This window comes from Cupressus sempervirens, chromosome 9 (genome assembly GCF_028749045.1).
Source record: "Cupressus sempervirens isolate cs-2001-9-10 chromosome 9, ASM2874904v1, whole genome shotgun sequence".
Lineage (NCBI taxonomy): Eukaryota > Viridiplantae > Streptophyta > Pinopsida > Cupressales > Cupressaceae > Cupressus > Cupressus sempervirens.
The window spans coordinates 201,842,979-201,867,795 of NC_143126.1; the positions used below are offsets into that span (position 1 = coordinate 201,842,979).

General features: G+C 36.0%; 1 protein-coding gene across 4 annotated transcripts in view; it reads left to right on the plus strand.

The window, feature by feature from the left end:
- LOC149538187 (SET domain-containing protein) overlaps positions 1-24,817 on the plus strand; it is a 190,685-nt gene that overhangs the window by 68,289 nt on the left and 97,579 nt on the right. For all 4 annotated transcript variants that reach the window (XR_016356006.1, XM_089799579.1, XM_089799581.1 and 1 more), the window contains exons 3-4: positions 10,692-10,823; positions 10,971-11,259. Coding sequence is in view for 3 of the 4 variants with exons in the window: in XM_089799579.1 (XP_089655705.1) it covers positions 10,692-10,823; positions 10,971-11,259 (421 nt within the window). In the remaining variant the exon portion in view is untranslated. The remainder of the gene's footprint in view (positions 1-10,691; positions 10,824-10,970; positions 11,260-24,817) is intronic.

A 24,817-nucleotide genomic window follows, 5' to 3' on the forward strand; every position in this document is an offset into this window, starting at 1 on the left:
TGCTAAAATAGTTAGTGGGAAGGCCTTATTAGAGAGTCTTGGTCAAATTAGTGAGTTGTTCATCCACTCTCTAAGTTTAGAGAGAGTTAGGTGTTGGAGGAAGACTAAGGGAGCTCTACTACAACGATCATTGCCTTTAGCTTGGACCAAGGTTGGTGGTTCAAACCATGCTTCATTTTCTTTCTTTTAGTATTGCAAAATAAATCTGCAAGTAGGGAGAATTTGTCAATGGAGCATGCATTGTATTGTGAATCTTTGCATTGTGGGTTTTGGTGTTGGAGTTGTGGCAATGTGAATGTGTATTGTGTTCTTTAAGATTTCTTGGTTTTTTTTCCTTCTTGATTTTCTTGTTTGGATATGAATGTTGAATGTGATCATGGGTGTGAAGGCTTCACTCACCCTTGGAAGGGAAGAGGAGCCTTGGGTGAAGGGATTACTTGGGCTCAACATTGCAGTTGAGAAGATTTACCTCATAATGAGGAGTTGTTTTCTTTCATGGAGTATGGGCTCTATTGAAGCCATATACCTTTGTTATTTTGGTAGATACATGGGGTTTTGTGTGTAAGGAGAGTTTTTTATGATGGCCTTGAGGGGCAAATGCAATTGCAATATGATGTTTATGTTTGGTTATGGCATCTCCTCTTTGAAGAGCCCACCTTCACCCAATGTGAAATGATTCCAATGGCGAATCAATGTGTAAGCCATAGGAGGGATTTTTTTTGTGTTATTTGTTGTGCTCATGCAATGGTAAGTGATCCATGTGTGTAACCCGTTTGGATCTTGTTTCCTCTGCTAGGTGGGTGGAGGATGGGCGGTGAGCCTCCATGGTTCCTAGTTTGTGTGTGCATGCAGGTCTTGTGAAGATGGATTCCTTGAAGATGTTAGGTTTCACCCTTGACAAGTTGGAAAATCAAATGTGTAAAGAGAGACCAATGTTCTATGTCATTTCAAATGTATTGTGGTTTCAAGTCTTCATTGTTATTGCATTTTGATGTAAAAGAGATTGTTCATCATTAGATAATGTTGAAATTGTGTAAGGGAAGGTTCAAAAATTGTACATAGTTCTCTTGTAAGGAAATATTCATTGTAAGTTTTTACATTATGTGATTGATGCAATATGGGAAATCATGTAAATGAAATACTTCTCCTTTCAATTCAATTAGTGTAGATATTTCATAGAGGTTACAATTCTTCTTGGAAATGGTTGATTTAATTTAATACATAATTGGTTGTGGTGTAAATGTATAGGCTATGCACTCAATAAATGAAATGGAGAAAAATGACAAATGTTGATAGTTCATTTTGTGTTACCAATTTTATAATTATTTCTGCATGTAGATTTGTAGAATATGTCTCATACTGTATACAACTCAATAAGTAAAGAGACTTCAATGAAACCCACAAGGAGATGAGATAATTAGTATGTTAAGGTTGATGTTAAAATTAATACCTAAAAATAACCTCATTTTAGCTAGAAGAAGGAAGGAGTAGAACCATAGTATAGGACTTCATAAAATGAATAGGCCTGTATGTGCATAAAAGACTCGCTCGATTTTGTATGGGAGAGATAAATAAGTCCCCTCCCTAATGCTGTCTAATATTTTAATCCAGGGAATATCCCTTGGATTCTTCCAAAAAGTTTCATGAAGGTTAATCCCCCTAATGAAGAAGGAATAATAATAATGCACTTAAGCTAAAACCAACATACTTAGACCTATATAAATCATGCGACCCTTAGGTCATCCCTTCTTGAAAACAACACAAAAATATATATATATATATATCTAACTTAAGATTATGTCAATTTAAAAATTATGCTAAGACTAGACACCTAATGATTAAACTTGGAAGTACTAAAGAGAAGTCCCCATCAAATAATATACTAATTACAAACAAATTAAAGAAAAAGTAAATAAATAAAATATAAAATGCAAACATATTCATACACCAAATTTAAAACATTGAAAAAAAATCCTATACATTATCTTTTGCAGCAAGTCCATCATATTTAAATAAGGGAGACTTACCTTGCTACATGTAAAAGGGGACAATGATGTGGCAAGGACTAGCATGCTTCCCTAGGCACTTAACACATTTGAAATTGTGCAAAAAGTATAAATTGACTTCTTTCACCACCACATGCCTATAAAAGGGAGAGTTAGCTATTGGAAAAGTGGGGAGGAAATAAATTTTTTTAGGCAACATTACCATGTCACTTGTCTTGTCTTTGTTAATGAGTGTTTTTGGGGGGAAGGACAAAATCAGTATTGCCTAGATTTTTTTTTGTTGAGAGAGAAGAAAGGGGTACGTGACCCTAGGCTAGGAGGGGAGTACATTTGGGGAGATGTAAATGCTTAAAATAATGTTTTAAGTTGGATTGGAACATGTGTAGCTTATGTTAGGGACAATGTTAGAACATAGGAAAACTTTGTAATAAGTACCTTTTTCTTGTATTGGGGGCCTCATGTGAGAGTGTTGTTTGGGGTTTATTTAATAATGAGGAGAAGGTGGGATTAGTAGATATTATAGAGTGGTAGGAAATTAGTATCTTTTGGGTCAAGTGTTAGTAAAGTGGTGGGCACTTGGTGTAATTAAAATTAGTATAAAGTGGGAGCATGTAGCAAGTAGGATTAAGGAAAAAGATTAGAGGATAAATAAGATAGATTAGTTACGCGTGTTATGTATATTTAGTGTCTTTCATTTATATATGGATTAACAATTATGTCTGTAATTAGCGAGTTTTGTGGGGAGTGGTTGTTAGTTAGACTAAGGTAAGGTGGGTAAGTGGGGGCATGAGTTTTTAATTAAATGGATAAATAAATTATGAAGGTTAGCAATTTTAGACTTTAAATTTTATGCCCCTTTGTGACTTGTCATATTAATTCTAAATTAATTAAGTACATTGATTTACTCTTTCATTTGGGGATATCGGTACTAGTGAATAATTAACAAATAAATAAAGAATTAATTGAAATAAAATCAATTAAATAATCAATATTTAATTTAAAAATAAAATCAGATAAATAAATAAATAAGTAATTAACCTTAAATTCTAACCAAATAAATAATTAAAAATACCTAATTAGTAATGTATCAAATTGATCAAGGTCGAAAGAGGGGTAAGATGTGCATTATTTATTGCAATTACTTTCTCTGTCCAGCAGGATGACCTCACTAGGTTGAATAGAAGATCATTTGCATAGAGGGCATGTGCAATTTTTGTTAGAGTGGCGTTGCCATTGCACCAAAAGACCGATCTGTCAATGCCCGAAACAACCACTCAACTTATAGTACATAGGAGGCAGTTAAGCCCTTGTCACGAATCCCTGTTAAGGTTGTAGCTTCTGTCAGATTGATTTTATCGTGGGATACTTTGTTGATGTTAAATCATCTTTAAGTTAAATATCTTATATATATAATATATACTATATATGTAATCTAATATATATAATATATATTATACATCATATATTATTATATAATAATATAATAACATATTACATATATGCTTAAAGATGAGTTAGACATATGGTTATTTATATTATTAATATATTAACTAATGATGATTAACTATAGAGACATGTCTCCTCTCATATTTATGAGTCTTCAATTCTGCATTTGGAAGATATCAATCACATTGGGAATGTTAGTACATTTGCAAAAAACAATTCATGTTACTCAACATGGTATCATAGCCAAGTTAGGTTGCAAATGAATATAATATATATACTCTGAAAATTCAATATTGAAAGATCGATGTCTGCAATATACTCAATGGAAATAGGGGGATATCAAAGCGAAGGAAATCTCCTTACATCACTGGGGGAATCGGATTTGAACATTGTAGAGATTAATGACATCTATTATTCCATCGATATGTAGTATTGAGTGGGTTCTACTGATAGAAAAACATAAAAAAAAGATATAAAAAATGCTTATCAAAAGTGGTAGGCGAATATTATTCAATTGGTAGGAAGGATTTTAAGGACAAATAGAGTATAGGAGAATTAAGGAGCATTTCGAAAACTAAGGGAATCAGAAAATTAGGATATGTATTCTGCTAAGTGATAAGAGTATAAAGCATAATTGGTTCGAAGTAGATATTCAAACCATCGTGGACGTAGATAGATAGCATTAAAATTCGAGCACTTATTGATTGGATACACTCAACTAGAAAATGGGGAAAGACGTCGATCAACTTCAGCATGGATTCCAGCGTGATATGTATCAGAATATATCCTTGTTTCATATCGAGAGATAGAACCAACATGAACCATTATATAGCAATGCAGATAGGTGGAAGTGCAGTTTGAGAATCATCCTGGCATCAATAACATATAGACACCAAAAACAGAAGGACAATGAGCCAAGAGAAGGATCGTCTCAATGTTTAGTATCAACCAGGTGATGACCAGTATATAGTCTAATTCCACCAATAGCACATGCAGTGGTTTGTATAAGGAGTATAATAAAATTTGCTCAATAGTCATAATAGACAAAGATCATTGACAACAATAATCAGTAAAACAGAAATACATCAATAAGTAGTTAGTGATCACGGGTGCAAATTGACTACGTAAAAGATTATCTTCACTCTGGGCGCATTGGGCTTTTCCCAATGGTGAAAGGCATGAAAATAACTAAGACACGTAATCCAAATTCTACCACCCGTGAGGCAGTCTTTCTTATGTGGGAATACAAATAGACTGAAGACATATAAGAAATACAAGGGGGACCCGCCTTCTAGGTAAGGGGCGGTAAGGTTCATTCCAAATATTATAAAGTAATTTACATATATTATTGTTATTTTATTGGTATAAGTGTTTTAAGATGGTTAAGGTACCAATCCCTCTAATTCCATTGAGGTAAAACTAATAAGATATATTATGTTAAGTTCTATTCTTCACATTTGTATATAGTAGTATATGATGACTATATATATATGTGGGTGTGTGAGATTTTTGTAAAAGAAAAATAAATATTAGTAATTTATAATCTTAAGGAGAATATATATTTAAATTAGATATTCATCAATCTTATATTGGATTGATGAAAATTATTATTTTTGAGAATTATATTTGTCTCTCTTTCCTATATTATTATTGAAAAGATGATTTTTATAATCTATTTCAATGGAATATATGTATAATTATGTTGGAGCTATTTTTCCTTTATCTTTCTTCCAAGAATATTCTTGCAGGAAAAAGAGGGAGATTAAGAATCGTGGATGAGTTTAAGAAAATGGAAGGACATGTTTTGCTTCTACTATTAAGCTTAATGAATGTTTGGAGCTTCAATGGATGAAAAGAGCAAGTTAGAACTTAGAAAGAAGTCGTCAAATTTGATGTGATGCAAAAATGTTGAAAGATATAAGAGTGAGAATTTTACATTGTGGGGGGAATAATAACCAATGTTTCATTCCCACTTAAACCATATTTAGTAAGGAGATTTCCATGACCCTCATGGACAGATAAGTACTCGTCTGAGGATGTTCTTGCTGGAAAATAAGGTTGGTATTTTACACATGCTATCAAATATTGTGTAGACGAGAATTCATTAGTCATTTGATGATCAGGATAAAGTGAGGATCTTGAACTGAATATCTTTAATGATTGAGATTATGAGTATCCTTCTACATTAAGAGAGAGTATGACACTTCTTCAAAGGCAATGCAAGAGCTTAGAATATCAAAATACGGAGTCTAAAAATACATGTGTAATTGCATGATTTTGATGGGCCTACTCTTGAGTGCATCATGAGGAACTATTGACTTATCACTAGAAAATCAAAAAATTAATATAAGATTTAGAGTGAGTTCGATAAGCATCCTTGGGTGAAGAGAGTTTCTGACAAAGTAACTATAGGACCTGAATTTCTAGGATCATTCTTCAAAAGGAGAAATTTTGAGATGCAATCCCTTGTGGATGATATCTTCTCTGTGAGGAGAAGTTCTAAGTGAAATTCCTTCTAATTTGCTCTCCTCTATAAGAGAGAAGTCTGAGGTGAAAATCCTTGTTCCACACTTTAGTAGCAGCTATGGTGGTTCATGGTGGTTCATGGTGGATATCATGTAAGTTACTACTTGATATTGTTATGATATGTAATGAAAGGTGACAATCTTTCATTGACATATATAAAAAGAAGGTAACCATTATAAGATGATGATCTTATAAATGGTAGACATGTTATCATGACAGACTTCTTTAAATTGTTGTCCCAGAGTGCTGGAAATCATGAGAATGAACAAACAAAAGGTAACCATTGTAAGGTGGCGATCTTATAAATGGCAGACCTGTTATCATGGTTCTTTGGGCCGGATTTTATCGGACACCATGATAACCAACTTGTTATGGTTCTTTGGGCTGGATCTTGCCGGACACCATATAGACCACACTTAAGATGGTGTTTTTAAAGTTATGGAAATTGCTTCTATTGTGTGTTATGAAAGGTGAAAAATTTAGCCTCATAGTGAATTGAATATCTGATCTGAATTAAAGATTCAGATTATAATACCTGGTATGAAACCTGCGGTATTGAAAAAAACAATAATAATGAACAATAAGATTGCCAACCAAAAACTTCCACTCCATTCTGTTCGAAATATGAGTTTATACAAATATGGAGGATCTCAAGGGTCACTAGAATCCCCTCGGAAATGAAAATGAAGAGTCATTGAATGTTTAATACAAATAAACTTATTCAAACTACCAAGATTATCAAAAAACTATATAAAAAAAATAGGTCCACTTGGATAAGGCATAACTTTCTAGTCCTAGCTCCGATTTGTAAATCGTTTACTTCGTTGGAAAGCTGGTCAAAAACTCTAGAACCAAAAATGAGACATCAAACCAAGGTTAGATGTTCCCGAGGAAGATTGTCTCAGAAATGCTCCGAAGGCCTTCAAAAATGCAGTTTACTAAGACATAGAAAAATACCGAAGAATTTTATTATTTTTGTATTTTTTCACTGCCAACCTGATCAATATCATACTGAAATGATATCTCTTCTTATTCTTGAGAGCATAATGTGTTCTATAAATCCTCTCTAGCTAAGAGGGAGTGTTAAGGTTGTAGCTTCTATCGAATTGATTTTATCATGAGATACCTTGTTGATGGTAAATCGTTTTTAAGATAAATATCTTATATATATAATATATATTATATATGTAATATAATATATATTATATATTATACATTATATATTATTATATAATAATATAATAACATATTACATATATGCTTAAAGATGAGTTATACATATGGTTATTTATATTATTAATATATTAACTACAGAGACATGTCTCCTCTCATATTTATGAGTCTTCAAATTTGCATTTGGAAGATATCAATCACATTGGCAATGTTAGTACATTTGCAGAAAACAATCCATGTTACTCGACAATCCTGAGGGGAGCGTTGAACAAATTTTCAACAATCTCCCCTCAGCATTACCTGAGGGTCTAAGGATTCGAACCTTTGACCAAACTCTGATACCACTTGTTAGAGTGCGGTTGCCATTGCACCAAAAGACCGATTTGTCAATGCCTGATACCACTCAACTAATAGTACACCGGAGGCGGTTAAGCCCTTGTCAAGAATCTCGAGGGGAGCGTTGAACAAATTTCCAACAAATTTTTCATCAACAATTTCTCTTGCCTCATTTTGAAATTCTTGATCTAGTGGGCCTCTCTTGTCCTAGAGGTGGGGGGTTTGTATGGATATGTAATTTTTCAAAATACACTAGCCAACCAATTTGAAATGCTTGATCTAGTGGGCCTCTCTTGTGGGCGGTGACTTGTGGCTCATCTACATCTTTAACCCTCCCCCTCGCCCCCCTCCTCGAGGTGAGAAGGGATGTCTGGAGGCTGGTTGAGTGGGTGGTGGTGTTGGTTTTTTTCCCTTGGAACTATAACCACTTTGTTTTTGTTTTGCAACTAATTTATTTGCATCTTATGCTTCTATTTGTCTAGGTGGTAGCCCCTTTTTATCTCCCCTTGTTGGACCTCACACATTAATCCCTTTACTCCCAGGGCCCATAAATTGATGTTCTACTCCATAGTAGGTGCTTCTATATTCTAAGTTGCAAAAATTACATATCCATACAAACCCCCCACCTCTAGGACATTGAGAAATTCTTGTAGTGTATTTTTAAAATGAGACCCACCCACTGAGCTAGTGTATTTCCAAATCTTTTTATCAATTAAATTTTTTTGAGACCCACCCATTGAGCTTTGACTACTCATTGTTGCCATCTTTAAAAAAAATGGGAAAACAAACAAACTTCAAAACTTCTACAGAAACTTGAAAAAATCTTAAAACCTTAAAAAAAACTTGAAACAATCTATCAAATAACTAAGGGATATGGTTGGAATGTATACCTTAAACACTTAAATCTGCTCTTTGGAAGGTATTTGCAACTCCACAATTAATCTCCTTCGAATACAATAACCTCACTTCAAACATGCAAGATGGATAGAGAAAATGAGTGAGCAAATGTGAAATGAAATGTGTTTGTAAGCTCCCTATTAGGGCTGTTTTAGGGTTAGGAGGAAAAAAATAAATTAAAAAAATGTCATTTTAAATTGATTTTGGGCCCACATTTTTACTTTATAGTCATGGATCCCCAACAGTTCGCATGGGGCTTGCTTGGGTCCATGCTAGGTACCCCTAGGTTGGTGCAGGGTCCACACAAGGTCCGCATTTGGATTTGTGGGTCTGCAATGGTTTACACCCGGATGAACCCACAGGTCCAGATGCAGACAATGTGAAGACCCAATACAGAGCATTCGACAAATCCAGACCTGAGTTTGCACCCAAACTCAGTTTGAGGGTCCAGGGTGTGAAGCCAGTAATGTAGATGATATATTATAAGGTTAACAAAAGCAAATATGAAAATCTCAAAGAGTCTTGTTAATGAAGATCCATGGTGGAAATATTATTAAAAGGCCTTGGAGAGATCAAATTCATTCTTGACTTGTGTATTTGCTTTATTGGTGCGGAGAAGAAGAAATTGAAACAACGGTTTCAGTTCATCAGCCTTCACTGTATAACACTTTGAATTGGTGAGAGATCCAATGAATTGTGCAAATGGAGAGATGGCTTCATCCTGGAGTCCTTACTGAGCTTTACTTCGAAGAATTTGGTTGAATGTGAGTTCAAATTCTGAGAGGGTTAGCAGCAGACAATGATGAAAACTTAAAAGTGGCCTATAGTAGGAGGCGTGGCTCAAGAGGCAGTAATATTCACCATTGCTAGCTCCCATACTAAATATATACCTGCCATGGGTTATAGCTGTTCACTTGTGGGTTTAAGGAAGTAGTGATTAGGGTAAAGGAGGAAATCATCCATCATTTGGGAAAATTCATGAAGCTCAAGTGTTTGGTCATATCAAGGGAATAAATGGAGAGTTATCGCTGATTGCTAATGTAAATAAACTGATGTGTTGAAATAAACCAGGTTCTTCTATAGTTTCAGAGTTGATATTTACAGTAGCTTTCATTGTGAAATTGTTTACATGGAAATAAGGAAATCACAGTTAATAGTTGCATATATGTTTGGGAATCCATGTTTATATTAGCACTGTAATTGGTTATTAATAGCGATGATAAATGGCATGGCAAGTGTCTGATGAAATGTTCATATCCATGTTGCATGCCAAATGTTTGCATTAATGTCTATGAGCTGTAAGTATCCATTCCTCATGTGGTGGTCTTATATTTGCACTGGAAATCCAAAATGAGTTGCATCTGCATAGTCAATTTTTGAGTAAACAATTCTAGTAATCATTCCAAAGCACATTTGGTATCTTTTAAGCAAGAACAATCTGACTGAAATCTGGAATAGCAAGCACAAAAGTTTCATGACAACTGTTTGATAGTATTCCTCGGGGTTAAATTCTGCAACATACAGTTAGTTTCAGCAAGGGATATTACAGTGTTGAAGTTAGAACCTGTTGGGGGTCTTAGCCCACGTACCCAAACCCATGCGCTGTAGCAGCAGCCATACCCAAATCAGCAACTTAGATTGAAAACAAACATTACTAAACAGAAGGGTTTTGAAATGGGAAACAGGAAGAAAAATAAACAAGCAATATCTATCAAATTGCACTTGAACTGTAAAAAAATCCTTCTAATCGCCTAACAATCATTTCATGCAGCTGAAATCCAAATTTTTTAAGGCAAAAATGATAGCAAAAGTCAGATATATGGTTTAAACTTATTTTTTGCTTCTGGAATTTGCATCTGCATAGTCCCTCTATTTAACTTGACATGTCTAGACGAGTCTCACCATAACTTGTAGGTTTTACAGCAGACTTGGCTGAAATGTTGTGGGTAAGTTACTGATCAGCTGAAAACTTGTATTTATGAGTGTGGCGAGTACACGCCAAGTTTTATTACCATTATATAGATTATCTGACGAATCTGGTTCTAATTAGTTCTTGTTTATAGAGAGATATTTAATTAAAACCTTTGCCCGGGAGTCTAACTATTAAAACACTTCTTGGATAAACATATAGAATTAATTCTTCTCATCCTCCATAGTCAACTTCTTTAAACTAAATTCTATTGGGAAATATACCTGGGAGTAGATTATAGATGACTATTACTAGCCCATTTTTGCAATCTACCAATTCTGTTTGTGTTGTGATTATTTGATATTGCAATTGATGATATTATCAATGTACTCAAGCAGGTGATTTTTTCAGAGAGGAGTATTAATCTTGTATTTCATCTACATGATAAAGATCTTGCATCTTCAGAACCAGGAGAAGACACACTTTTAGAGCAAATAATTAGGGCAGCCCGTATATTGCAATTGAATGAGGTATGGAATATGGGATGTAGGAGTAAGGTTGCAATGTATTAAGCAAAATTGCTGGATGTTGCTTGCCTGTATAAAGGCATGCTCATTGTATATAATATTCTGTTTGAATTGTTAGGATTTTGTAATGGTTTGTGATGTTTCATGCAGGCAGAGTGGTACTTTTTGGAAGATGATGATTTTGGTCCATTTAGTCCACGGAATGAGATGGAAGCCCTATATTTAATCTACTCTATTACAAATGACCTCCTCCATGCTAGTAGTGGTGAAAACATAGAGATATTGCATTCATTGCTAAGTGCAACGGTTAATAAGATAAAATTCTTTGCAAATGTAGATGCAGAAAATATAGCAGGTGTTATATCTACTGGAGAGGCAGAGAGAGAATTGTTGGAATGGGCAAGTAAAGAAGGTGTCAAAAGCAGGCTGAATATAGCTGGTGAGTTCCGCTGCATTCTTCTTTACTGAAATGAAAGGAACCAAGCTACTGTAGGTGCATATTCTGTTTTCATAGAGAGGTTATGTCTATTTATAATAAAACTCCTTGTGCAATTCCAAATTTTTACAGTCTATCTGTATTCTGTATAGCTGTTGAGTGTATATTCATATTGATGAATTGTTGTCCAGATAATTTTTTTAAATTAGTTTGTTTGATTTCTAGCCAACTATTTATTTGAATCTTCTATAATCCCTTTTTTTTGTATCATTTTTTTAATGTCCCTAACACAAACTTTGAACTGGAACTTGCAATGTTTCTCATAACTAGCTTGCAGACATTTTATCAATCTCTTTGTATGCAACTTTCAATGAATTAGAACAGCCACAACTATGGATTTAAATCATAAACTAACCATTTAAACATCACAATAATCAGTGATATCATAGGGACATAATATCAAATATTTGGCCTCCTTTATTTGATCTTGACATTGTACACTAATACAATGAACTTCGGCATTGCTTATCAGAAATCAGAATTAAATGATCAAAGAGAGCTTTTATTTCTAATCACGCAATACACTGGAAACATAATAAGTGCGAAGATTATGGGAATGTGAACAGCAATAGAAACCCCTCAATGCAACACCAAAAATACCCCTTCAATCAGCAATAAACTATATAACTATGCTTTTAGACGTGTAGCTGGGAGGCTTGCTTCAATATGATAGTAAATGCTTCAAACCCTCCTCCAGAACCCTAGGATCCACACTAAATCCCAAGAACTCAATGCAGATGCTAAGATTGCCCCCATCTCTATAGCTGTGATTTTCAAAGTGATGGAAGTAATTCCAAGGAGCTGCTGCTATAAGAAAAGAGGCTGCAACTGAGATTAGAAGGGCTGCAGCTTACTTCAGTGAAGGCTTCCAAGTCTTTATCCAAACAAAACCTGCGTGGCAATATATGCAGGAAGTGCATATCAGTGGTAGTTAATCATCAATCTGAGGAGCTGACTCAAACTGGAGGAAAATAATATACCCTTCTCCCACAATATATTTCAAATCTGCATCAATCTGCATACCTGCGAAATCAGAATGAATTCACCAAGCATTGGCTGGACAATTTGAAACTTCAAAGAATGTTGGAACAAACTGAAAAGGGTGCATGAAATTTTTGTTGCCTAGCAAGCAGTTGCTTCAATTTTCATTAGAAATTCACATAATCGGGCTCCAACACTGCATATGGATAATCCTTTTTGATGCCTTCACATAAAACACTTGATTTGACTGACATTTCCTGGACAAACTATTCTATGAGCCACTTTATCTGGTTAATGTAAGAATTTTAAATTTGGAAATAATTGACTGTATCTCTTACAATCAACAATTGAGGTGCTTCTTTTTTTGCATATTGTTTGCCTTTGATAGGACTCTTGCCAAACTTGTGCTGTATTTTTGAATTTCCAAATTTTTGAAGCACACTTGCAAAAACATACAAAATACTGAGTAGTATAATATGTTGTTTTTATTAATCAGGATTTGTTGGAGGTGGTTAAGGAATCATATTCTAGCAAGCAGATGCTTCGGACATTGAATTCTACTTTCTTGGCTCTTATTCCAAAAAAAGATGGGGCTAATCAATTGGACTTTTTAAAACCTATTGCTCTATGTAATGTGGTTTAGAAAGTTATTACTAAGTTGATTGCTGAGAGACTTAAAAAGTGGCTCCCCATTATTATCTCAAAAGAACAAGGAGGTTATGTTGTAGGAAGACAAATTTTAGATGGTGTGGTTATAGCTACAGAAGCTATCTACTCTATGGCTAGCTCAAGGGAGCGATCTATGTTTATTAAGCTGGATATGGCTAAGGCCTATGATAGAGTTAAATGGAGCTTCTTAAGAAATATTCTTCTTACCTCTGGCTTTAGACCAGAGTGGGTGAGTTGGATTACGAGCTATGTTACTTCTGCCTAAGTCACAAGGTTTGAATTCAAATTCGAGTTCGATGACTAAGAAGTTCGGATGAAGTTTGACAAGGTCAAATAACTCAAAAAAAATTGACATTAAATTTCACTTTATATAATTTTTTATAATATTTTAAAAAGTATAAGTGTATCCAATAAATTATCAAAATAGTTTAACATTACAACATAAATTTGAAATCTTTATAAAATGATATTACATTTTGAAAATAAAGACAAATAAACCTAATATTTTATTTTAATAACATGACATTTTAAAACAAAATATACTAATTTAACTTTATCATTTTAAAACATAAAATCAAAATGTATTAATATTTTATTTTAACTTTACACAATAAAATAAAAATAATAAAAATGCTTGAATTTATTGCATTTAAAATTACACATAAATTAAAATAACAATAAATAAACAATAGTAAATATTAATATTTAATGAAATCATGATGAAAAAAGCGAAATCAAACACCAATCTCAGTCGCCCCTTTTCGAAATTAGCAGCGTATCAGTGGAAGATTACTCTACAATCCCCCTTGGTAACCAGAAACAAATTTGAAATCCTCACGCAGTCGAAATTAAAGGAAGAAGGAAATGGAAAAGCTATCAACAATAGCTTCGAAACATTTGTACAGTTACACACAAATCGAAACAAGGAAATCTGTGGAAATCAATCACATAGCAAAAAAGATGGATGGCAAACAGTGAGGAATCGGAAAAGCCGAACTCGCACACGACAAAAATCAGAAGCAAGAAAAGGAAAAACTTCAATGCACCAGTCTTTCAATTATCAATCTAAAATTGTGGAGCCAAACCCTAGATCTAGACCTAAGGAGAATTCCTTCCAGATAGAGCTCCCCAAACAACCTCGATGGATATTAGCAATCAATGCCATCCCGTTGGGAAAAGGGTCGGGAAATCCCCCCACAAATCTGAAGGTTCCAATGAAGCAGCCCACGGAGGAAAAGAAGTGACCCATCATCAATGAAAACAGAAAATCAATATACATACCTCCGCATCGAAAAATGGAACAGCATACAAACAGAGGAAGGAATAAAGCTGACCATAAACAAAATGTCACTGATCAAAACACATATGGAGAAGAAATAATTATAAGTAATCCCTATAATGAAAGAAGATGGAAGGAATGTGAGGATAAAGGTATATATGTGTATTGGAACGGTCCGCCAAGGAAGAGATCCAGGTTGGTACGCAAAATTTCCATGATTTGGGGTGACAAGGTAAGTACCCTAAACTCATTTGCAGATAATTTATGTTTTATCTTATGTAGAACTAAACAAGACAAGGAGGAAATTATGAAGTTCGATATGCTATTCTATAAAGGACATCATATTAAACTTTTTAAATGGCAACCTAATTTCCACAAAAATCTCATAGGAAATCTAGAAACGATTAAATGGATGGAATGTAAAGAAATCCCCTCCGAATTAATGGAAGAAGTAACCCTTAATAAAATTTGTAACTCATTAGGGAATGTAATTGGATTTGAAGATAACCCAGATAAAGTTAGTAGAATAAGGCTTTTGATTAAATCTGAACAAAATCAAGTTATTAACAAAAAGATAATAACGAATCGATCCGTATATAAAATTAAATTTGAAGAATATACAGGAGAAGTACAAAAATTAGTAGACGCTAATTTGATTAAACTACAAATTACCAATAACATCAAAGATCTCATTAAAACAAAAAGAGATGCAGGCAAAACATCAAAAAGAAAGGAAATGGATCTTGCAATCAAGCCGATATCTCATGAAGAAGGGATATTTTGTATTACAAATGAAGAAAAGGGGATAAATATAAGGAGACAGAAATAGAAGAGCAAATTAGCTATCAGCACTCATTGAACAAATTCAAGAATTGCATGGAATGTCAGAAAGAAAAAGAGGTCATTGAAGAAATGGAACTAAATATAATCAAATTAAATCAGTTGCAACATAAAATTTTGCTAACTCAGAATGATCTAATAGATCAGAGTCTATTAGCAGAACAATCACATAAGGCACATAAAGGGAAGGAGATACTAATTTCTGAATCAGAAGACAAATCGGGAACAAGTGCAAAGCAGGTGCAAGTAAAAAATCTGGAGGAAGAATTGATTCACATTGGATCGATTGAACTTAATCTAAAAAACCAGGAGTCAGAAAACAGAGAGGAACAAATCTTAGGAACCATACAAGAATCGATCAAACCAAACAATGATATTGGACATGAGGTCGCCATTCCACCAGCAGACTCAACTCAGTGGAGCAATATAACTATAAGAAATAAAGGAAAGAAAAAGAGATACAAATTTTGGAAAACTCCTAGCAATGGGAAAGACATGTTTGCTTCGGATAAAGAGGATAATGGATCAGTTTGTAAAATAGATCCAAGCTCAGAAGATATAAATTTGATGCTGGGTTATGAAAAACAGAATACTCCCACCAACACAGAAGGCAACAAAGGAAATGAAAAATGCATAGGAACTCAGGAAAACCAGCAGATAAGTAAATTATTAATAGCAGAAATAATTGCAGAGGATTAGCAGGAGGGGGAAGTCTCTTCTATAGTGGAGAAGATACTTGATGAGCAGACTCTAGACAAATTAGGTATTGCCATGAACCAAGAAGGATTGACAACACCAATTTGTGGAAAAACTAAGCAAAAACGAGGAAGGAAATCACTTAAAGAACTTAGAGAAGCAGCTAGGCAAGTGAAGGATCAGATAAAGATCGCAAATATACTAAACAATAGGAAGGGGAAGTGCCTTCCCAAGGAGCAATGAAGATAACAACTTGGAATGCCAGGGGTCTCAACGCCCCTAGCAAAAAACGCTTGTTAAAGCGTAACCTCGCCCTATTTGACTTAGATATCATATTACTACAAGAAACAAAACTTAACAAAGAAGAAGGATTGAAAATGAATAAAAAATTGCGGAAATGGACATCAGTTTTTCAGCAGTCCCAAGGAGCTTTAGGAGGATTAGGGATACTTTGGAATCCCCGATTTACCAACATGGAATTACTCACCCTTCAAGTAAACTGGATGGGAATGAGAGCCACTAGTTCAAAAACAAACCTACAATTAATACTTATCAATGTTTATGGACCGACTTCCACAGAAGATAAATTGTTAGTTTGGAATGAGATTAGCCATTTCCTTAAATCAATAACACAGGAAACAACCATTATTGGTGGAGACTTCAATGCGGTTGCAAATCTGGATGAAAAACTGGGTGGAATTAACCACAGCAATAAAGCCTTAGAAGGATTTAAAAACTGGATTCACAAGGACTCCCTTTTGGACATTAAAACCATGAATGGAGTTTATACTTGGAATAATCGTAGAAAAGGAGAATGTTACATTGCTGAAAGATTAGACAGATTCCTTCTTAAAGGTGAACTAACTAAACATGGACAATTTGATTATAGCAGAAATTTTACCTATGGCAGGATCCGACCACTTTCCAGTGAAATTGGAAATCAAAGAATAGAATAAACCCAATAGAAATCCTTTCAAGTGCGAGAAGATGTGGTTTATGGACAGAAGCTTCATGGACCTGATTAGAGATTGGTGGAAGGAGGATCAGTTTGAAGGATCAAGAATGTTTTGCCTGGTCTCCAAACTAAAAATCTTAAAGCCAAAGATAAAAAGTTGGAACAAGTTACATTTCAAAAATATATTCCAAGAAAAATTAGACATTGAAGAAAAAATGAGTAGCTTAAATAAGGAAATTATTGCAAAAGGAATGAATAACGAATCATATCAATTAGGAAAAGAATACACCCTCTGTAATGACCCCAACAGGATATAACTTCTTCAAACACCAAAAATCTTTATACTTCAGTTGTTTGACATTTCGTCAAACACTTTGCAAGCAAGCTCTGATACCACTGTAATAACCCTCCCCAAATCTGCCCTCAAAAATGCTGATGAAAGCTCAAGGAATTTCATCAAACAATTCACATGCAAGGGACATATGACTGATATAGTATTTCAATTAGCTTCAAATGACTTTTTCTTCAATTTGCATCAATGAGAACCTTGTGCTAGAAGACTACAATGGACTACACAATGACCTAATATGAGTGTGCTACTAATTTTGACAATATTCAGTGCATATATATAATCTAAGCATGAGAAATGAACACTTACAGCCAACTGACATTTTTACAAACAGTTGCTATGCAAACTAACTAGTTGATAAATAATGATATTAAATTGCTTAAATGACACCAGCAACTATTATCTTCTTAATTGCAATGAAAAATACAATGCTCATGAAATATGGCCAAGACTTTGGCATTTACATGGATTACAAAATGATAATGCTGGTATAATGCACACTTACAGCTGAAAGCTTATAACACCCTAAAAAGCAATACTAACAGAAGAACTTGGTTGTAGATGGCTGTAATAATTTCCTTCTATGCTGCCCCTTCTGCTTTGCTTTTTTCGAACTGGTTTTTCGGCCTGCTTTTTTCGTTCTGCTTTTTCGGACTTTTTTTTCGTACCCGCTTTTTCAGCCTGCTTTTTCGGTTCCGCTTTTTTCGGACTGCTTTTTCATACCTGCTTTTTCAGCCTGCTTTTTCGATTCCGCTTTTTTCGGACTGCTTTTTCGTACCCGGTTTTTCAGCCTGCTTTTTTGGTTCCGCTTTTTCGGATTGCTACTATGTTGAATCTCAAGACCATATCTTTCAATGGCGTCAAGATTTCCAGCTTGAAGGGATTTCGTCCTCCAAACTATTGAGACATAATCCTCAGAAAATTTTCCAATTTCTTTGATATTTCCAAGCATGCCTAAAAGAAGCTCTTCCATTTCTTTTATAGTGTTCTCACAAGAGCTCCATCCTTCGTTTTCTCAATGTGGGATAAAACATAACTCCCTTTATGTAACTTATGTCTCCAATGTGTTATAAAATAAAGGGGACTCTTTTAATTTAAATATTTCCCACAAACTATAGTCTATGCATTAATAAAGTTAAATATTTAAATTTAACTTTATAAAATGTCTTTATCAATGCAAAACAAATCTTATCAATGATAAACAAGTCTTCTTGCCGATTTTAAACAATTAACATCGACATACCACTGCCACTGGATGTCCACCCATGCCCAAGATGACTTACTATAAATAGTAAGTATGCCGAAAGTTGCCTCAAAACCCCTCAGAAATACCTACAACTGAAACTATCTAGGCCAAATGGCCTCTAAGCCCCTTTAATGTCCTGGTTAGCCTACGGGACCGTGGGGAAATAGGCTAACGACAACATCATGCTATGAATGCTAAAAAGGGGACATTACAGTCCGCCCTTCCCAAAATTGCTTGTCCCCAAGCAATGGCCGAACAACAACCCAATCAATCCACCTGGGTCCCAAATGTAGTCATGAACTATATTGCTGTTAGTCAACATAGGCTCCTGCAACAACCTCTGAAAATTAACCAAGAGAAATCCATAATCAAATTGGCGAATACAACTCACCCAAACTCCAAAGTCAGGAACCCATGAGAAACAAGCTCTCGAAATATCAGAACCCAAGTAGAGTAGATAACCCAAACTGCCAACACAGTAAATACCATCAACGCATCCCACTGGTCTATATGGAATGTACAATCCAACTCTGCAACAATGGTGACCACTCCCACATGAAATTGCACCAAATACAAAGAATCCACACACTGTACATCTACTGCAGTTAACACAACTCTGTAGATTACGGACCACTGTCTCATAACCATAACTCCCATGCACCGCTGATGGTGAAAAGACATCACAAGATAAACAACAAGAAATGGAACCCAAACCAAATCTGCCTGCCACCAACTCCTCAACACAAGGATCAAATGCTAACAGATGTACATACCCTGCAGTATAATGCTGATAAAAAGAACCAACCCCAGTCAACAGCTCACCATGAACAAGTGATACAACCCGCTGTGACTGATCACCAGCTAAGTCAGTAGATGTCATAACCAAAGGAGTAGAATCAATAACAACAACCGCTGAAGCATCACTCCCAAACTCCTGCTCTAAGTCATGTATTATCAAGCTATCAATTGCAGAACCTATTGCCATGTCATGCCCATCACAACTCTCATCCTGTGGCGTCAAACCATCCCATAACTGATGACAAGCACTAGGAATCAAAGTATATCTCCATATCATCATCTCATCAACATGGTCATCAAAGGTAAATTGATGAGCATACCTCACAGTGTAATGCCGATAGAATGCGCCAATCTTAGTCAGTGGCTTAGACTGCAACCCAGATGAAACTAATTGCAATCGATCACTAACCAAGCAGGAACTGACTACTACCTTCGAAGACATCGCCAAGGGAGTAGTATCACTAGCAGGAACCATGCCAACTGCCGGCTCACCAACATCACACATGATCTTTGATACAACATCTCTAGTCTCCGTGCCATCAGCACTAGAGGCCATCACCATGTTAGGCATACCACAACAATCTGCTATAGCACCCAACTCAATTGAACCTGACTCTAGTAGGAACGAAACCGATATGCCAATATTAGTATCAAGGGTGGATGCATCCCCATCTCCACTGTCTCTGACAATCTCGACCATGGACATCCTCGGATCACTAGACACCACAGCTTGTGACTGTACAGAATCTGGTAAAGACTGCAGTCGCTCTAACTCCATGGTCACCTTAGCCAAATGAAACTGTGACTCCTCGAAAGCCAACTGTGTACTCTCAAGAATCTCAGAAGTCACCTCGAGCTGCTGAGTAAGCTCACTCACCTCATCTTCCTTGGCCAATAATGCATCGTATGCTGTACTGCCCCACTCGATAAGATAATCTCTGTCGGCTACCAACTGCATATAATCCTGTCTCAGAATCCGAATAGCCTCCCATAAAGAGTGGATCTCTGTCAAGGAAAGATAACTACCTCCCCGCTCATCACTAGTAGGACAACCCCATCCATAAACTGCTAACAATTGACGAGCAGCGTCGAAATGCTGGCAAGTGATAGAAATGTCTCGCTCACTAACTCTCAACTAACTAGACACATGATGGCACTGGCTAGACCGTCTCCTACAAACCTCCTCTGACACACTGTCTAAAGGAGCATCCTCAAAGTTACTGGTCTCTAGACTATTAACATCCATATCTTGCGAATCAACTCCAAAGCTCATATCAACATACGTAGTATCAAAAACTGTAGCATCGCTGTCCAACCCCTGTGTACCATAAAAAACTGCTGAGGAAACTAAGTCCTCAAAACTATCCACAACATCCCCCTGGGTGTCGTCTGTAATAATTAGATCTTGGGACTCTCCTGTAAACTCTGTCATCTTTGAGAAATCATCAACATGTGACCTGACTGTAAAAGAAAACTGAGTCCCTGCTATAAGCGCTAACTCCCGAACTGAGCTCACCTCAAGACAAAGCTTGTCCACATGTCTCTCAGAATCCTGGAGAGCCAACTGAATACACACCAAGGAATTCTGAGTATCCTCTAGCTCATGAGAAAGCTGGTCAACCTCCTCCTTCTTCTTCAATGCATCTAAATAGATCCCTGCAAGATTAAGGAGATGATCGCGATCTAAAAGTCAGTGTATGTAACTTACCTTCATTGCCTCCATGCCTTCCTTGATCTGCTGTAAGTCGTCACAAGAAGAACCTGCTGTAAGTCGTCACAAGAAGAACCTGCTGTGACTCCTTTCTGTCTCTCCTGCAGTTGAATCATCCAAATGTGATTCTCAATCAATCCATGCATCCTGTCATGATGAGATAAAGCCGCGACAATATCCTTGTCCCCTGTCTTCAGCTGGCTTGCCAAACCAAGTGAAGAGCTACTAGCCTCTATCTCATGTGAAGAAGCATCCAACTGTGCTTGATACTCATTTTCTGCAAAGTCCTGAATGCTCACTTTCTGATCAACTGTACTATCCTCAAACATGACAATATCCTCAACTCCTATAACTTCATCCAGCCCAACTGTATTGGAATCACCATCTGTGTCAATCAGGCAATCCGATGTGCCTATGATATCACCTTCTGATGCAACTGGCTCAACCTGCACAACATCTGAAACCCCTTCTGCCTGTGAAGATGATGCAGATAAACCATTACCTGAAGATGTGCTGAAGTCTCCCTGTATCGAATCTGCATGTCTGTTAAACTCCTCATACAAGTTTCTGCCTGTCATAGGGAAGGTATGATCCTTAGGCCTATCAAAGCGTTCAATCAGTCTCTCTGAAAACTCCACATATGAGGTAATGTGTGCATGACCAATAGTGACCATACCATGATACCACCACTTGTGTGCTAACCCATCTAGGCGAATTGCTGTATACTTAATAGCTTCTTTCTCAGGGATAGGGTTCATTTGAAAGTATGTGTCAAGCTTTTGAACCCAAGCTCTTGCTGTAGACTTCCTCGAGCCATCATAATATGGTAACTGAAGTTTCCCTACTTTCTTCTGTAGCTCATAGCTCTGGTTCCTATTGTGTCCACGTGGCATATGCTTCATCCGCACATCTATATACTCCCTAAAGGTAATTGCAGCAATAAAATTTGGACCTCCGGCTTCCCAATCTCTCCTCAGCTGGTCCTGTATATCAGTGATCTGGGGCTCTGGTACGGGCTGCTCTGGAGCTCTAGGAGGAAATATGGGAATCATGGGCCACAAACTCACTGTCCTAGTTTGCTGGGGTGCATGACCGAAATTGTTCCCAACTTGTTCGCCTCCATTATGTACCCCATCCTGATTATTACCATTCTGATTATTTCCTCCACCCACATTAGCATTCAACCCCATTCGACAAGCCATCATCTGCATCATAAGCTCAAATCTCTGACTCTGTTCCTGTGCTCTTTGCTCTGCTGATCGCTGTCCCTGTGCTAAGGTGTCTAATAATTGTAAGAATCTTTCCTTTCCCTGATCTGGACCGGCATTCATTTTGTCAAACATTTTTCTCTTTATCTGGCTATTCCAAATTCCCTATAAGACCTCCACAGGATGGCAAGACTTATAGCTCTGATACCACTGTAATGACCCCAACAGGATATAAGTTCTTCAAACACTAAAAATCTTTATACTTTAGTTGTTTGACATTTCGTCAAACACTTTGCAAGCAAGCTCTAATACCACTATAATAACCCTCCCCAAATCTGCCCTCAAAAATGCTGATGAAAGCTCAAGGAATTTCATCAAACAATTCACATGCAAGGGACGTATGACTGATATAGTATTTCAATTAGCTTCAAATGACTTTTTCTTCAATTTGCATCAATGAGAACCTTGTGCTAGAAGACTACAATGGACTACACAATGACCTAATATGAGTGTGCTACTAATTTTGACAATATTCAGTGCATATATATAATCTAAGCATGAGAAATGAACACCTACAACCAACTGACATTTTTACAAACAGTTGGTATGCAAACTAACTAGCTGATAAATAATGATATTAAATTGCTTAAATGACACCAGCAACTATTATCTTCTTAATTGCAATGAAAAATACAATGCTCATGAAATATGGCCAAGACTTTGGCATTTACATGGATTACAAAATGATAATGCTGGTATAATGCACACTTACAGCTGAAAGCTTATAACACCCTAAAAAGCAATACTAACAGAAGAACCTGGTTGTAGATGGCTGTAATAATTTCCTTCTATGCTGCCCCTTCTGCTTTGCTTTTTTCGAACTGGTTTTTCGGCTTGCTTTTTTCGTTCTGCTTTTTCGGACTGTTTTTTCGTACCCACTTTTTCAGCCTGCTTTTTCGGTTTCGCTTTTTTCGGACTGCTTTTTCGTACCCGCTTTTTCAGCCTGCTTTTTTTGGTTCCGCTTTTTTGGACTGCTACTATGTTGAATCTCAAGACCACATCTTTCAATGACGTCAAGATTTCCAGCTTGAAGGGATTTCGTCCTCCAAACTATTGAGACATAATCTTCAAAATTTTTTCTAATTTCTTTGATATTTCGAAGCATGCCTAAAAGAAGCTCTTCCATTTCTTTTATAGTGTTCTCACAAGAGCTCCATCCTTCGTTTTCTCAATGTGGGATAGAACATAACTCCTTTCATGTAATTTATGTCTTCAATGTGTTATAAAATAAAGGGGACTCTTTTAATTTAAATATTTCCCACAAACTATAGTCTATGCATTAATAAAGTTAAATATTTAAATTTAACTTTATAAAATGTCTTTATCAATGCAAAACAAATCTTATCAATGATAAACAAGTCTTCTTGCCGATTTTAAACAATTACCATCGACATACCGCTGCCACTGGATGTCCACCCATGCCCAAGATGACTTACTATAAATAGTAAGTATGCCGAAAGTTGCCTCAAAACCCCTCAGAAAGACCTGCAACTGAAACTATCTAGGCCAAATGGCCTCTAAGCCCCTTTAATGTCCTGTTTAGCCTACGGGACTATGGGGAAATAGGCTAACGACAACATCATGCTATGAATGCTAAAAAGGGGTCTTTACACCCTCAAACATGAAGAAATTCTAGCAAAAGAGGAAATATTTTGGAGGTAGAAATCCAGAGAAAAATGGCTCCTGGAAGGAGACCGTAATACAAAATTTTTCCACAACATCACGATTAATAATAGAAATTATATCAATATAGGTAAAATTAGAAACCTAGAAGGGGAGCAAACCGAAAACCCAATAGAAATCGCAGGAATCCTTTCCGAACATTTCTACAAAACACTTAGCAATTTTGACTCATCTAACAAATGTGCTCAAGAGGAAATGATTAAGCATATCCCCAAGCTAATCTCAGAAGAGGACAACAACTTTCTAAATGAATCTTTCTCCATAACTGAGGTGAAAAGTGCACTTTTTAGTATGAATCCAGATAAATCACCTGGACCCGATGGCTTCCAAGCCTTCTTCTTTCAAAAATGTTGGGACATCATAGGAGAGGATTTGTGGAAAGCTTTAGAAGCAACCCGTAAAGGTGGATCTATCTTAACTGAAATCAATCACACCTACTTAACCCTTATTCCTAAAAAGCAAGAAAGTATAGCCCTGGGAGATTTCAGACCTATTGCATTATGCAACACTATCTATAAAGTATTCTCAAAAATTCTAGCTAATCGTATCAAAAGTTTTTTACCAAAACTTATCTCAGAAGAACAAACTAGTTTTGTCTTGGGCAGATCTATTTTAGACGGGATATTTATTATTCAAGAAACTATCCATTCAGCAGTAAAAAATAAAGAAGCTTGTATGCTACTCAAACTTGATATTTAGAAAGCATATGACAACGTAGATTGGAGATTTCTATGTAAAACTTTAGAGGCGTTTGGCTTCTCCAAAAGATGGATTAACATTATATATCAATGCATTTCTACCCCCAAAATTTCTATTCTTCTTAATGTTACCCCGGAAGGTTTCTTTAACATATCAAGGGGCATCAGACAAGGAGACCCGCTATCACCTTTCTTATTTATTATCATGGCGGAAACCTTTGGAAGGGCTGTCAAAGCAGCGCAACAAGAAGTGAAGATCACTGGGGTTAAAGTCACTGAGGGAGAGGAAAACACTACCCATCAACAATTTGCGGATGACACAATTCTA